Raw genomic sequence first — 17191 nt, forward strand, 5'->3', positions numbered from 1 at the left:
TTCGCAAGTGTCGGTTTTTGACTTCTTTTAGCAAATTTTTAAATTTTTTTATCTCTGAAACTATGATAGTTATAAAGCTGAAGTTTGGATGTTATCTTTTCCTGAATGTCGAAAGGTAGTGTACCTATTTTGAAAATGATCGAATTATATTTAATATAATTTATTTAGGTTCTTATAGGTGGTGAATGTACGCATCCAGTAAGAGACATTGGATACGGCAAGTAGTGACAGAAGCGCGTGTGTCTCCCGGTTAGGCCGGGAGATGTCAGCCCCCGAAGGTACATGCAGCTAGCTATCCTAAAACAAACGTTCGCTCGGAACAAACTTGCGACGCTACAACTTGATCTGTTAGGTTGGCACAGAAATCCGAGTGTTTCTCTTTTGCATGTTAGTATTCCGGTTTCTATGGGTTATTTATCGACTGACGTTTTTTATTTGCAATTCAATGTTACTACACTCCTGGAAATTGAAATAAGAACACCGTGAATTCATTGTCCCAGGAAGGGGAAACTTTATTGACTCATTCCTGGGGTCAGATACATCACATGATCACACTGACAGAACCACAGGCACATAGACACAGGCAACAGAGCATGCACAATGTCGGCTCTAGTACAGTGTATATCCACCTTTCGCAGCAATGCAGGCTGCTATTCTCCCATGGAGACGATCGTAGAGGTGCTGGATGTAGTCCTGTGGAACGGCTTGCCATGCCATTTCCACCTGGCGCCTCAGTTGGACCAGCGTTCGTGCTGGACGTGCAGACCGCGTGAGACGACGCTTCATCCAGTCCCAAACATGCTCAATGGGGGACAGATCCGGAGATCTTGCTGGCCAGGGTAGTTGACTTACACCTTCTAGAGCACGTTGGGTGGCACGGGATACATGTGGACGTGCATTGTCCTGTTGGAACAGCAAGTTCCCTTGCCGGTCTAGGAATGGTAGAACGATGGGTTCGATGACGGTTTGGATGTACCGTGCACTATTCAGTGTCCCCTCGACGATCACCAGTGGTGTACGGCCAGTGTAGGAGATCGCTCCCCACACCATGATGCCGGGTGTTGGCCCTGTGTGCCTCGGTCGTATGCAGTCCTGATTGTGGCGCTCACCTGCACGGCGCCAAACACGCATACGACCATCATTGGCACCAAGGCAGAAGCGACTCTCATCGCTGAAGACGACACGTCTCCATTCGTCCCTCCATTCACGCCTGTCGCGACACCACTGGAGGCGGGCTGCACGATGTTGGGGCGTGAGCGGAAGACGGCCTAACGGTGTGCGGGACCGTAGCCCAGCTTCATGGAGACGGTTGCGAATGGTCCTCGCCGATACCCCAGGAGCAACAGTGTCCCTAATTTGCTGGGAAGTGGCGGTGCGGTCCCCTACGGCACTGCGTAGGATCCTACGGTCTTGGCGTGCATCCGTGCGTCGCTGCGGTCCGGTCCCAGGTCGACGGGCACGTGCACCTTCCGCAGACCACTGGCGACAACATCGATGTACTGTGGAGACCTCACGCCCCACGTGTTGAGCAATTCGGCGGTACGTCCACCCGGCCTCCCGCATGCCCACTATACGCCCTCGCTCAAAGTCCGTCAGCTGCACATACGGTTCACGTCCACGCTGTCGCGGCATGCTACCAGTGTTAAAGACTGCGATGGAGCTCCGTATGCCACGGCAAACTGGCTGACACTGACGGCGGCGGTGCACAAATGCTGCGCAGCTAGCGCCATTCGACGGCCAACACCGCTGTTCCTGGTGTGTCCGCTGTGCCGTGCGTGTGATCATTGCTTGTACAGCCCTCTCGCAGTGTCCGGAGCAAGTATGGTGGGTCTGACACACCGGTGTCAATGTGTTCTTTTTTCCATTTCCAGGAGTGTATTTATGTTTACATATCGTCATTCTGTCATTTAAGGATAGTGAGTGGACCTGTATGCTCTAGAAAGTTTCTAGCCAGAAACATTTGTGTCGTGTTTGGGGATAACGCCATTGGCCAGAGAACGACAAGAACTTTTTATATTTTTTACTACCGTTTTTTTTTTTTTTTTTTTTTTTTTTTTTTAAGGAGCGTCGTTTTGACATTATTTACTCTCCATGTTCAAGACGACCCTCGGGGTTTCACGAAGATCGCTTAAAGACATTAGTCCATAATTATCCACGAGAGTGTACTAGACAACCGACAAATGTGATGAGCTGTGATTATTTCATCGTCGTGTAATGCAGAAGATTCAGAAATGGGGTGTGTGAATATCACATACTCTAAGCCAAAAACACACAAATACAAAGGTGACCATTTATGCATCTCTGCTTGCTCGTCGTCAGTTGACTAGTGAGCAGCACCCACCATTCCTATTCTTAACCGTTGCTGGTGACAAGAAATGGTGTCTTTATGCCAACATAAGGACAAGAAAGGAGTCGTTGAGCACAAAACGAAGCAGCAACTCCTTATACAAAGATTTTTGTGCATCATAAAAGATAATGTTATGCGTCAGATGGATCAGCGACGATGTGGTGTACCATTGACTGTTCCCCCAAGATATAAGGATCACTTCTGACCTTTATTGACAACAATTGAAACGACTTGCAGACGCAATCCAAGAACACCGACCAGGAAGACTGTATAAAATGGCGTTACTCCACTATGACACCCTACCGTATTCTGCTTGACTGACAGAAAATACTTTGCAGGCGTTGGGTTGGGAAGCCATTCCACACCCACCTTATTCGCATGATCTTGCGCACTCAGATTTTCACTTTTCCCACTCGCTGTCGAACAACCTTCAAGAAATTCCCTTCCCAGATGAAAATCCCCTCCGAACATGGCTTGACGAGTTCTTCGCCATAAATCACGTTATTTGTACAGTTTCGGAATCGAAAAGTTACCCCAGCGTAGGAAAACTGTTGTAAATAGTGAAGGAGAATAATTGATGAATAATGTCTCTGTTACATGTATCTGATGTGTTTATTAAAGCCGGCCGAAGTGGCCGCGCGGTTCTGGCGCTGCAGTCTGGAACCACGAGACCGCTACGGTCGCAGGTTCGAATCCTGCCTCGGGCATGGATGTGTGTGATGTCCTTAGGTTAGTTAGGTTTAACTAGTTCTAAGTTCTAGGGGACTAATGACCTCAGCAGTTGAGTCCCATAGTGCTCAGAGCCATTTGTTTATTAAACTTATGGAGAAAACGCTATGAACTTATGCACCAACTTAATATTTCCTTTTAATCCTCAAATGCTGAGTCCTTCTTTATAGCATCCCTTTCGTTGTATCCCAAGTAAAAAACAATTAATTGCTTATGTGTTAATTCATTTCTGGATGGAACTGCATCAAAATCCTGAATTAGTTTTCCTGATTTGGTCCATTCTTTTCTTTCATTTCATTTCTTTCATTTGGAACTCTTATTTCTTCTTCGTTATCACTTCCCTCTGATTATACATATAATGACTTTTATATCTCCACGATTACATTCACTTCAGCTTCTATGAGGTGGTCATCGCTACATCTTTCTTCCCTAATATTGTGTCTCTATCAGTTGTCCCTCAATTTTTCTCTTTCCCAACGAATGCCAGACACTGTTGCTGTTCAAGACCATACGAAATGCCATCAGCATTGTTCTTTCGAGTTCCTATTAACGACAATTTAATTACCACCAAAGAAATTCGTTCGTTCTCTTTAAGAATATAAACTTTCTTCCAGGCAGTTCTGAAAGAAATCTTTGTAACTGTAATACCCACTATCAGAAAAAATTCTTCCCATAAAAATATCATTGTGCATACTATTTTGTGTTGTGTTTGACCAACGTTGATTTATTTTAAAAAATGTTCAAATGTGTGTAAAATCTTATGGGACTTAACTGTTAAGGTCATCAGTCCCTAAGCTTACACACTACTTAACCTAAATTACCCTAAGGACGAACACACACACACACACACACACACACATGCCTGAGGGAGGACTCGAACCTCCGCCGGGACCAGCCGCACAGTCCATGACTGCAGCGCCTTAAACCGTTCGGCGAATTACGCGCGGCGTTGATTAATAACTGCATTAAAAAATTCCTTCCTGTCTACTAACAATACAGCCAATTTCTTTCTGTCAACCAGTGATTTAGGTAATGCAGTAATAAATTGTTTAAAGAAAGCAGTAGGTTGAGTAGAACACCTTGTTGAAAATTGATAGAACTTGCGCACCCACAAGAAACTGTCATCAGTCACATCACGAAAACTTATTCCCATTTGATTACCTATTCCAGTTTGGTTTCTGTCTTGTGTATACCAAGCCTCCACCCTTTCCTTAACATTATTTTCAACTTAAATATCATATTTATTTAATTCCTGTTTATTAACATTAATTTTTCCAGTAAGCTTCATTTATTGTAAGCAAAATATCATCTATCTTGTTAGTACGCTGAGATGGGTAATGACTAAGCTTCTGATAATTTTCTATCTTCTTTATTATTTTCTGACTCACATTGTACAATTTTATCACAAAATGTAGCATATTGATATGATCTCTATTCCACTTACCTCAGATCTGATAATAAATTGTGAAGTTTAAAATTATGTCCCATCAACCTAGTTTTATTTGATCAACACAACATTTTTTTCTGACTATTCCTCTTTTGGGCTATCAAGTGACTAACTCAGCTTGTCACTCTTGTTTTTGCTTTTTCATAATATTTCATCACAATATTCTTTACGTTTGCTATTTCACACCCAGTTTTCACCAACATAATTTCAAATCCCCTATTTAAATCTTAACATAGTTTGGAAACTGATCAGTTCACTCATTGATTTCTTTGTTAGTTTGTTCAATTTCATAACGATAATAAGATGGTTTACTGGTTTGGCTCAAAAGCCTTTGAAATTTATTTAAAAATTTTCCTTTGTTTATTTGCTGGTTTCGATGCCCATTTGCTTTAACCATATAATCAGAAGTTAGACAATGGAAGTAAAGGTTCATCCCCCATTGTCAATTAAACCATCAATATTGACCTCAAAATTTACCATATTACCCTAAGTGGGAACATTAACCATAATCTCGTTATCAAAACTCATTTTGTATTATTTACTGTACCAGCAAATCACAGAAAGCGTAAATTATAAATCCTAACATTACAAAATGAGTTCTACAAAATTACAGCAATAGAAATTTTCTTAAACAATATTGTGATTACTTACATTAGCCTCTCAGAAATTGTGCACGACCTCCATGCTGCCATGATGTTGAAGCAACATAGATCAACTGCTCAGCGAGCTGAACCCTGTTGATTGCTGGTATAGCACCTCTGTCTATCGCTTTTCACAGTACCACATATTCCCAAGCCAATGTGGCCCCTCTAAGCAGCTATGGGATTGAAGCCATGTGCATCAAGCTAATTTTCCGGGCAAACCTCTACAAGCTACCGATACAGCGTCTCCAACATTTGACGCACTCTGAGTCATTTGCATGCGATTCGAAGCAGAACCGTTTAGAGTTTGTCAGTTTCACACATCAGTATACACTGACACGATGTCAACAGCATGCTAACTGACAGACACGCACAGTCCACAATATGTGCTATTTAACATCCAAGCACAGTTCACTACAAGCGTTATTTGATATCCATGCACAGTTTGCAACTAGACCTAATATTCCATCAGTGCTGCTTGACTCGTACATATTCTGCCTGTGGCAGTAATACGTCTCATTTAATGTTTACGTAACAAGGCACTTCAATCCATAACAGTTTCTGTACATTATCATTATTCCAGTTTCCAGAAATAGCATTTACATATACCGTTCATATGTATTTTTCACAGGCACTGTTGATAAGAAAATATTCGACACTGAAACTTCCTGGCAGATTAAAACTGTGTGCCCGACCGAGACTCGAACTCGGGACCTTTGCCTTCCGCGGGCAAGTGCTCTACCATCTGAGCTACCGAAGCACGACTCACGCCCAGTAATCACAGCTTTACTTCTGCCAGTATCTCGTCTCCTACCTTCCTAACTTTACAGACGCTCTCCTGCCAACCTTGCAGAACTAGCACTCCTGAAAGAAAGGATATTGCCGAGACATGGCTTAGCCACAGCCTGGGGGATGTTTCCAGAATGAGATTTTCACTCTGCAGCGGAGTGTGCGCTGATATGAAACTTCCTGGCAGATTAAAACTGTGTGCCCGACCGATACTCGAACTCGTGACCTTTGCCTTTCGCGGGCAAGTGCTCTACCATCTGAGCCACCGAAGCACGACTCGCGCCCAGTACTCACAGCTTTACTTCTGCCAGTATCTCGTCTTATACCTTCCAAACTTTACAGAAGCTCTCCTGCGAACCTTGCAGAACTAGCACTCCTGAAAGAAAGAATATTGCGGAGACATGGCTTAGCCACAGCCTGGGGGATGTTTCCAGAATGAGATTTTCACTCTGCAGCGGAGTGTGCGCTGATATGAAACTTCCTGACAGATTCTTTCTTTCAGGAGTGCTAGTTCTGCAAGGTTCGCAGGAGAGCTTCTGTAAAGTTTGGAAGGTAGGAGACGAGATACTGGCTGAAGTAAAGCTGGGAGTACTGGGCGTGCTTCGGTAGCTCAGATGGTAGAGCACTTGCCCGCGAAAGGCAAAGGTCCCGAGTTCGAGTCTCGGTCGGGCACACAGTTTCAATCTGCCAGGAAGTTTCATATCAGCGCACACTCCGCTGCAGAGTGAAAATCTCATTCTGGAAACATCCCCCAGGCTGTGGCTAAGCCATGTCTCGGCAATATCCTTTCTTTCAGGAGTGCTAGTTCTGCAAGGTTCGCAGGAGAGCTTCTGTAAAGTTTGGAAGGTAGGAGACGAGATACTGGCAGAAGTAAAGCTGTGAGTACTGGGCGTGAGTCGTGCTTCGGTAGCTCAGATGGTAGAGCACTTGCTCGCGAAAGACAAAGGTCCCGAGTTCGAGTCTCGGTCGGGCACACAGTTTTAATCTGCCAGGAAGTTTCGTATCAGCGCACACTCCGCTGCAGAGTGAAAATCTCATCCTGGAAATATTCGGCACTGCTTGACAATTTCAAAATCAACCTTCTATCCAAATATTCACTGTTCAACATAAATCTTTGCCACATGTAATATCCTTTATACAAAAGAGTTCTCTTTACAACCAAATTATGATTTCCCACTTCAGACACATCGTTTTAAGACGAACTAATCACTGGTCAAGATATTTTTTAAATTACAAAATAATCACTGCCTAAACACAGATTTCTCCCAAGGGGTGCCAAGCGTAGCCTTTCCTCTCCTAAAAAAATGTTACATTGAGAAAGAGGAGAAGTTCCTGCTATGACGCATTACTCCATTGCATATACTAACTGTGCGAGATGTAATTTGGGGACAGCTGCATGTGGAGAGCTATCTAGAAAGCACTACTAAAGTGAGTTATAGCAAACGGCACTCGATTTTCACCTAGGGGACAAAGAAGAGGCCTGTTTATCGCATATCTTTTAAAGTTGTTTCGATGTCTCCATTAAAGTTCGTCTTTGTAGTCCATAGTTTCTAACATGCTATTTAAAACAGTGAAGTTTGGAGTGGATGCTATAGCGCTACAATAATGTCTCGGGACATTGGATGCCAATTCATTTATTAGCCCAAATAAAAATGACGAAAAAACTTATTTATCAGAGTCAGTACTATATAACAGCCAGTCTAATTTCAGTAATCACAATAACGATCACAGAAGATGATTGAAACACTTTAAGCGCCACAGTATCCACAGAATAATGCAGAGGATCTGTTTCCATATTTCTTCACTTCAGACTTCTGTTTCATTCGTCAAAATTGAACTATAAATCGCTTTCTTAATTAAAATGATGCACTTGTGATTAATATGTGTTCACATCATGAAGGGCATAGCTAGACTGGATGGCACAGTGACTTACTAATTCCTGACTACTTGCGCATTGTGCACTTTCGTAATAGGTCAGCAATATCCGCCATAGTTCGTAACATTAAATTAATTCCTTAGTTAACTGATGTGGCTTAATTATTAACTATTGGAACAGTAATTTTATAAACATCAAGAAGACGGAGCAAATAAAACGAAACTTGAGAAAAGCGAGAGAATCTTGATAAAATAAAGAAAGTTTCAGAATTTAAATCATGAAGAAAAAAAAAACAACAGCCAAATGCTTTGAACGAAGCAGGTAACGTAAATAGAGCCACAATAATATTAATGGCATTACACTTAACAAAGAACAAATAGTAAAAAGTCCTTTTCTATTATAAAAAAACTGAGATATTACGACGTGGCAATTAAAATCGGGTGTCTTTATATGTCAGATCGTCTCGCCATTGACACAGCTAAACAGTTAAATAATTTGTAGAAAAATAAAGTAGAGTAGTTCGGAAAATTGTGGGTCTAAAGTACATAAATGGGATTTGGAATCTGAAAAAAAAACAAGGAATATAGAAGACACAATGAAAAAGTGGAGGATTATATTTAATGGTCACTTAAATGGAACAGACAACAAGAAAGTGTCAAAAAATCAACTTCTTTGACAAAAACCCAAATTTGATGGTCTACAGAATAAAGATCTACCAAAGTTGCTAATATCAGACGAAGACATAGAAAACAAGCAGAAAATCAGAGAAAATGTACAACCACTTCATGATTTAAAAAAATGGAATGCAAAAGTGTTGGTAACCCCTCCAAAGAAAGAAAAGAAAACGATGCTATAAATCAACTGTTTCAGATGGTCGCGAGCTGTCAAATTCGAATGATAACAATAATAACAATAAAAATAATAGACATCGATAGGTGTAAAGTTTTCAATATTGCCACGTCGGTTTCCTAATCTGTTAGGCATTAAATATTAGTACTGTACCTTACTCTCCTTGGCGCCAAAATTAATGCGGGCTTTGCTACTATCTGTCGTCGCTCAAGGACAGATTAGTCTACTCGCATCACTTTCCCATAGGTCCCGGTCCATATGACATGAGCATCTGTCACTTTTGGACAAGGTGTCCCGTCTTTTCTACCGGCTTGCACAGCAACAATAGCATAAGGAGTTCTATATGACATGATGAATCATAGCCCACAGAGTGGCATAAACATACTTTCCTACGTTACCCCCCCCCCTCCCCCCCCCCCCCCCCCCGCCCCTCCTATCTTTCCCAGAGAAGCCTGAAGCCTGATAGAGTTGAGTTTGACAACATTGCATTACTTTAGTTTTACTATTGTTGGTATTCACGTTATAACTTATTTTCAAGACGCTTTCAATTCGCTTCAACCGCTCATCCAGTTCTTTTATACTCACTGATAGAATGACTATGTTATTATGAAACCTTAACGTTTTGTTTCCTCCCCCTGAAGTCTGATTCGCTTTCGAAATTTGTTCTTGTCTTCTCTTCCCTTACTGGCTTAACGTACAAACTGAATAACATCGGTAACAGGCTAGAAAGGTGTCACTCCCTTCTCAAACACAGCTTCCGTTTCATGTCCTTTGACTATTATAAACGGCAACTTGGTTTCTGTACAAGATGTGTATAACCTATCGCTCCCATTGTTTTATAGCTACTATCTTCAGAATTCCGGAAAATGTATTCCTGTCAACTTCTTCAGACGCTTTTTTCAAAGCCACATTTCCTATAAACGTAGGTTTGCCTTTTTAAACCTAACATCAGTTGTAGTATCACTATTGCTTGCGTGTTCCTACATTTCTGCGGATCCCAATCTTCCACGAAGTTGTCTTCTACCAGTTTTTCCACTATTCTATTAAAGATTCGTGCCAGAAGTTTGCAACCGTGACTTCACTGATGATTCAGTGATATTCATATCTATCCGGATCTGTCTTCTTTGGAATTAGAATATTACAGTCTTCCTTAAGTCTGATGGTATTTCGTCCGTTCATATGGTTCAAATGGCTCTAATCACTGTGGGGCTTAACATCTGAAATCATCAGACCTTAAACCTAACTAACCTAAGGACATTACACACATCAGTGCCCCAGGCAGGATTCGAACCCGCGAGCGTAGCAGCCGCGTGGTTCCGGACTTATCTCGTCTGTCTCATATATTTTACACACCAGATTAAGTATTTTTGAAATGGCTGGCTCTCCGTAGACCCTCTGCAAGTCCGAGTAACGTCGTCGTCTATGCCTGGGACCTTGTTTCGAGTTGGGTCTTCCAGTGCTTTGTCAAATTTTTCTGATAGTGTCATATCTCCAATCTTATGTTCCCTCACTTCAGCTTTCCTTTCTGCTGTATTGTCCTCGAGGTTGTTTCTTATATATATTTTCCAACCACCCTTCAACTTTCTTATCTAACTACAAGTTTTCCACCTCAGCTCTTGATATACAGTTGCTTCTCTTTTCCTCGAAGGTCTAAGTTTCCTCTAGGTGGCATTATCTTTTCCCGAGTTGTGGATGCTATCACAACCTTGCATCTATCCTCTAGCCATATGTCTGTAGTCTGTATTCCCTTTTGCCTCGTTTATTTGCCGCATTTTTACATCTTCTCCTTTCATCAATTAAATTCCTGTTAGCAAAAACTATTGATGGCTTAGGACCAGGACATTATGGGTCACATACCAATGACCAAAATGCAGACGAATCTCTCAGAGTAAAATTTTCACTTTGCAGCGAAATGTGCGCTGACATGAAACTTCCTGGCAGATTAAAACTGTGTACCGCACTGAGACTCGAACTTTGTATCTTCGCCTTTTATGTGCAAGTATTCTACCAACCAAGCTATCCAAGAACGATTTATGAACCGTGCTCGCAGCATACAGTTTTGATCCGCCAGGAAATTTCATGTCAGCACACATAAGGCTGCAGACTGAAAATTTCATTCTGGAAAAACCTCTGGCTGTGGTTAAGCCATGTCTCCGGAATATCCTTTCTTCCAGAAGTGCTAGTCCCGCAAGTTTCTAGAGAGAACCTCTATGAATTTCCTTACACTGCTTCTTTTGTAAAGACTCTCTTGAGCAACAGTGAAAAAAATGTCAAGATTGTGAACATGTTACTACTGTAAATTTGCCAACAGTAATTCAGTTATTTCAGTAATGTCGATTTAATCCTGTAAGTAAGTAAAAAAAGTTGGTAGTATACTTGCTAGCGAAAACCAAAGGTCCCGAGTTCGTGTCTCGGTCCGGCACACAGTTTAAATCTACCAGGAACTTTTATATAGACGGCTGGTACGTGTATCTTATTACTTTTTGTTTTGCGAATTTTTTTAGTGTTTGAGCGGGAAGAAGAAGAAGAACAACAACAAGAAGAAAAACTGTAACCAGTAATATGAACACAACAAAATGAACAGTCACTGGAATGGCTCCTTCCATTTACCATGTGGTTATAACTGAACTTCCCCTACTTAACACGTTATAACACGAAAAATAACACGAGTACCTAACTTGGTAGCATTAATGTTAAGGTCGTGGAGAAGAGAAATAATGCAGAATCAATACAGTGGCCGGCGGGTGGCCGTGCGGCTCAAGGCGCTACAGTCTGGAACCGTGCGATCGCTACGGTCGCAGGTTCGAATCCTGCCTCGGGCATGGATGTGTGTGATGTCTTCAGGTTAGTTAGGTTTAAGCAGTTCAAAGTTATAGGGGACTGATGGCCTTAGAAGTTAAGTCCCACAGTGTTCAGAACCATTTTTTCAATACCGTGGAAACAATTTTAATGTTTCTGCTACGGTACATCATATCATACTGGTACCATTACTGTTACAAAAGAGGCTCAGTATTAGGGTCCAGAAAAGTCTGAAAGCGCAGGATTGCGTTGTGTACAGCAGAACGTAGCATGTCCGTAGGTATACAGTCTACCTCTCTTGATATGCTGCGAAACAGATCAGCACATGTGTGAACGTTCCCCTGGTAAACTCTGTCCTTCAAGTAGCCCCACAACCAGAAATCACAGGGAGACCAGCTGATCGTGCCGGCCAAGCATATGAAAACGATTGGCCGATAATTCAATCGTTTCCAAATATGTTTCTGAGAAGCAAGTTCGGGCCACATCTTGCATGAAAAGTGTTGAGTGCAATGCGTCTCTCCCCTGTAGGGCGGGTATGACATGCTGGCGAAGCATTACGCAGTAACTCTAGCCAGTCACCCTGCACATCTTTGGTCACTGATCGGAATGGGCCAATGGTGAACATAGCCGTGGAGCCGTACCATACGATGACACGTTCACCATTCTACACAGTGGCTGGAGGTGAAGATGCCCGCAATAGGCAATTCTGTTTGTCCACCTCACCTGTGAGAAAAAAATAAGATTTATATGGATATGTGGGCCTCGCGGGATGCGTGCGCGAGATAGTCCCTGCAGTCGCACTATCCTCCGTGCCCTAGGTGGCTCAGATGGATAGAGCGTCTGCCATCTAAGCAGGAGATCCCGGGTTCGAGTCCCGGTCGGGGCACACAATTTCACCTGTCCCCGTTGATACACATAAACTCCCGTCAGGAGCTGAAGGTATTAATATAATTCTAATGTCAAAAATAAGATTCGTCTGTCCGTAGCATGGTCCAGGGCCAGCCCTAGTCCTTGCGAGGACGTGGAGAGCGAAGTCAACACATCACTGTGCGTGTTGCGGTGCAAGCTACTGTACGATATGGATCTTGTACAGGTACAATTCGAGAATGGTTCGAAGCACCTTCCGTACAGTGGATCACGGGATGTTCAACTGTAGTGGCACATCACGCGCAGTGCCTGGCGATCGGGAACTGCGCACAGCGTTGCCTATCATAGCAATAGCGATTTCAACAATCATTTGTGGTGGAAGCGGTTGTTGGCCTCTTCCCAGTTCTCTAGTTGATTCGAACTTCTTCATCCTGCTCCGTCCGCCTGCTTAGCTGGGTAGTAACCTGCTTGCCTTCCATGCACTGGGCCTGGGCTCGATTTCCGGCCAGGTTGGAGATTTTCCCCGCTCGGAGACTGGGTGTTGTGTTGTCCTCATCATCATTTCATCCTCATTCACCGGCCGCAAGTCGGCCGTTGTGGCGCCGACTGAAGTAAGACTTGATCTTGGCGGACGAAACCGACTGGGACATCCCGGCCAACAATACAATACGGTCATTTCATTTTTTTCATCAAGCTCCGCACAGCAGATAGAGGAAGATGATCCTTCCGTAATCCTTTCAGCTGGCGATATTCTGGAAGTGCAGCTGCAGCATTACTATTGTTCTGATAACAGACGTTCACCAATAATGTCCTGCTCCATTTGTCCAAGCTCATGTTGATATGTCACCAAGTGCACTGTGACTGGTCAGGTGTGTGAGACTATGAATCACGATGGCTGACCGCAGCACCAGATGGCCATAGTTGCAGTTGGACGGTGGTGCTGTGAGGCGTGGAAATCATGCACCCCAAACTCTGGTCATTAATGCTATCAAGTCTGTTACTCGTATGGTAATTAGTTTCCGTGTTATAACGTTTTAAATAGAGAAAGTTTAGTTATAACCACCCGGTACTTGGAACAGGCTTCTATTTTTTTACCACCCAGCACTCTGATCACGAATTTTACGTCCGAAGTATGAGGAACATAGTTTTCTTACAGAATCTGTATTGTTCCTACCATGTTTCTTTCTGACAAATTCACCACTCCGTTAACAAATCTGTCAAGACACTTTTTGAACTGTGCCTAGGTATTGTACTAAGCGCATTCACTAAAAGCCATAAAAGTGTTCTTGCATTACGACAAAACAAAAGGCGGTAAGCAATGAAGAATACCCAAGTAAATTCTCGTAGTAGTTACGAGATATAAAGCAACATCTACTAATAAAATTTCGACTGCATTTTATAAAGTTACATACCGTGTGAAACATATTAACACAGTTAAAATGCATTTTTGAAATATTACAAAAACTTTTGTGGCTTTTAGCGTGTAATCATGTCAGTCGAAGTGACTGCACAGTGGCTAGCGTCTCTGCCTCTCACTTTTGCGCCCCGTGTTCGAAACCCGTTTATCATTTCTATTTTAATTTTTCATTTATATATGTCCATAGAGGATTACTAGACAAACGTTTTACGATGTGTACTGAAATAATGTTGTCCTTATTTGTCTGCAAATGGCATGTCTGGCGAATAACTTTAAAAAATTGGAAAAATTGTTTTAAATTGTGTCTGGTGGAATTCCTATGGTGAATCTCGATTCACAATCAGTAGCAAGCGTCAGTTTTCGGAAAAGTGATCTGTTGCGTGTGGTTTGCCACGAAATTATTGCCAAAGCGTGAAATATTCGACAATGTTAACGACGTTTCTTTCCCGAAGGATATTCGTAGGAATAAATGGTCATTTTGACAAATTTTCCTTCGCCGATGCTCGTGGTGTTCGGAATTTCTACGCCTCGAATGTTCCCACGGTCAGTGGCACCCAAGAAAATGCACCAAGTCTTCCTCAATAATGAACGTAAGAATAAAATACAAGCATTAAGAACTGATGTAAAAATGAAATATAGGTATATGAGAATTTAGAAAGATTGTGCCGCTGAAAATATCGTGTACAAACAAGTAATAAATGTATATCACTTATTGTGAAACCCAGTCGTAATTGTACAATTAATATAACGCCCTTCTATCCCCTAACTTGATAAATGTTCGTGTAGTAGCCTTCTACGGACCTGAGTACATAAATGAAAATAAGAAAGTAAAAGAAAAACAGTAACCAGGTTTCGAACAAGGGGCGCAAAAGTGACATTCCGAGACGCTATCTTTTGTACCACTAATTCCGTTGAGCTTAACGCCCGCTAAAAGACATTTAAAGTGACTCGAAGACTTTGACGGTCATTTTCTTGGAAACGGTGAAGTACCTACAAATAAGTTGACAAACGTTTTCGCTTATTTTGGCTCCTCTTTCACTGAGCGAAGTTTCTGGAAAATCAGGTTATGGCACTTCCGTGTTTTCCTCGTAAGCGCATCTGAGCCAAATTATACCGCCACAGTTTTTTTTTCCGAATGTGCTCTGAATATCATTGAGAATCACTAAGAAAGTTATCAGTGTCATTTCACGTGTCTCCATTTTCGGGAACAAATCTAAGTGGTGTTGCCACTAAAGAGCGATGTTGGCGGGCGCGTCTATGTGTTTCTGAGCGCTTACCAAGCACACTACTTTCACGTCGCGTGTGAAGTCGTGGCAAGCACACGACAACATGGTCCACGATTGCAGTGCTCTCCAGTTAGCCTTTAGTGTACGTCCCTTGCCAATGTACATGACAGTGGGTTGCCCACTGTCTCTAGTACTGTATTTATAATTATATTTGCAGCACATGTAGTGGATTGCGCTCACGGACATTTTCTTTCCATTTTCTCTGTTAATTAACATAATTTTTCCAAAAGAGTTCACTTCTTCCGGTGCCATTATTTATAGCCAACTTCCTTCTTCATTCATCATTCGGTTTATTAGAAATCTATACTTTAGATTTTACTTTTTGTGAATAGTAAGCTCTTTTGTGTGGAATAAAGTTTCATTTAAATATTCAGTATTGCGTTTCTTTTTTCAGCTGTACTGGTGGCTGCTATTGAGTCCATTGATTATAACGAGCCACCAAGCCCCATCATCTTCAAAGCGGATCACCCCTTCGTGTTCCTCATACTGGACCAGCAGACGAAAACCGTGCTCTTCGTGGGACGCTACTCGAACCCTCCCGCTGAATCTTGAAGTGAATCTCTTGCCTTGGGGTCTGACAGCTGCATGTTTTCCCATTTGATGTAAAATGTGTACCACATACATTGTCCAGTCATGTATTTATCACATGCGCTCTCTTCTGAAGACAAAAAATAAACGGAAACTTAATATGAAATCATTACATTTCGTTATTTATTACCTTACCAACAGCAGCCAACAACATCATTTTGCCACATACTTAACAGTAATGTGTTACGTCCATCTACAGAAGACATTTCTCATTTAAAGTCATGTTCAGATTCATTTCAAACTCTATTTTATTATGCCATTTACGTTCAAATGTGCATACGTCTGCGCAGTGACTGTATCGTTCAGGGATTTGAAATATGAGGATTTGAGAAGAATGGAAGCTCTGTTCATTCAATATCTCCTCCTTACACACCTTTGGCGTGCAGCTTCCCATGGAAACACAATGAGGGACTGTATGTGTCCACATGACCAAGTTCAACACCAGAAACGGATGATGCTTCATCTGAATGCTTCCACATTACGAACGTGAGATTACAGATTCTCGTCAAACGAAAATACGTTGACTGCCACGTTGTATGCAAAGCCAGCTGACTGTGAACGACCAGTAGAAAACCTGTATAGCAGTCTTTGTCTAGGCGTTCGAAGTGGAAATACCTTCTCTACGTCGATGATATGTGACATAAATGTGATCGTCTCACATGCATATTATCTTCACAAAAACTTCTACGAATCCTATTCGATTCTGTCTCTTCCCATTTACACAATAACGGCAGTTACGTTTCTATGGGACACAGCTGTCTTTCCTCGAATGACTGCAGATACCATTTGTAAGGGTGTGGGTTTGCTTTTTGCTTATTCTTGAATTGAGAACAACTGTGTAAGGCGAAATGACATGTTTAATGATGCAATATTTCTCACCAAATTACATCTTTTCACACTGTTTTCAACTTGCCAACATAAAAACAGCGCAATGGATAACGCATCTTGCCAGCATCAAAAAGTGAAATCAGTTTATACACAGCAGTGCTAAATATTAACTCTCTGAAAGATCATTAATCTTAAGCACAATATTATGAAGGTTTAATTGGAAGTTTCTTCACAATAATCCTAAGCACAATAATATCAAAGTTTAATTGGACGTTTCTTTACAAAAATTGCTCCTACACCTACGTTATAATGTTGGTCAGTACTACGAAAATCGTGATATTCCGGTTCAATGTTCGGTACTATTTAGGATGACAATGAAGTCTACGGTGGATGGTTGATCAATTGACAACCTGAGCGCAAGCTCACCCAAGGACGTCCGAGTTTACAGTGAACGCAAGCTGGTGAACCAACAAAGGTTACGCCTCTGCACGCGGTATTTACCTTAAGCTGCGACGTGCTGCTCTCCCACTACATTCCCTACAAAACTAATCTGGCCTTCGCTGAAATTTCCCGCAGAAACTTTCCCTATGTTCCTTGTTATGCGAGAAAACATGTACTCAGCCCTAGTCTTATTATGTGGCGATATACATGCACATGGTTGGAGCAGCGTGCATATTACAGTGCCCTCTGGAATCGGACGATTTTCGTAGTACTGACCAACATCATAA

At 42.1% G+C, this 17191-nt stretch overlaps 1 protein-coding gene and 1 non-coding gene across 5 annotated transcripts in view; both read left to right on the forward strand.

Annotated features, from left to right (window-relative positions):
* LOC126235747 (leukocyte elastase inhibitor-like) overlaps positions 1-17191 on the forward strand; it is a 196262-nt gene that overhangs the window by 165236 nt on the left and 13835 nt on the right. For 2 of the 4 annotated variants that reach the window (XM_049944534.1, XM_049944538.1), the window contains exon 9: positions 15442-15578. The exons of 1 other annotated variant lie outside the window; for it this stretch is intronic. Coding sequence is in view for 1 of the 3 variants with exons in the window: in XM_049944532.1 (XP_049800489.1) it covers positions 15442-15599 (158 nt within the window). In the remaining 2 variants the exon portion in view is untranslated. Of the gene's footprint in view, positions 1-15441; positions 15742-17191 lie in introns of those variants that run through there. One more of the 4 variants, XM_049944532.1, reaches the window with a different exon arrangement.
* Positions 12289-12363, forward strand: Trnar-ucu (transfer RNA arginine (anticodon UCU)). The gene has a single exon. It is a non-coding gene; the product is annotated as a tRNA-Arg (tRNA).

Source organism: Schistocerca nitens, chromosome 2, assembly GCF_023898315.1.
Source record: "Schistocerca nitens isolate TAMUIC-IGC-003100 chromosome 2, iqSchNite1.1, whole genome shotgun sequence".
Lineage (NCBI taxonomy): Eukaryota > Metazoa > Arthropoda > Insecta > Orthoptera > Acrididae > Schistocerca > Schistocerca nitens.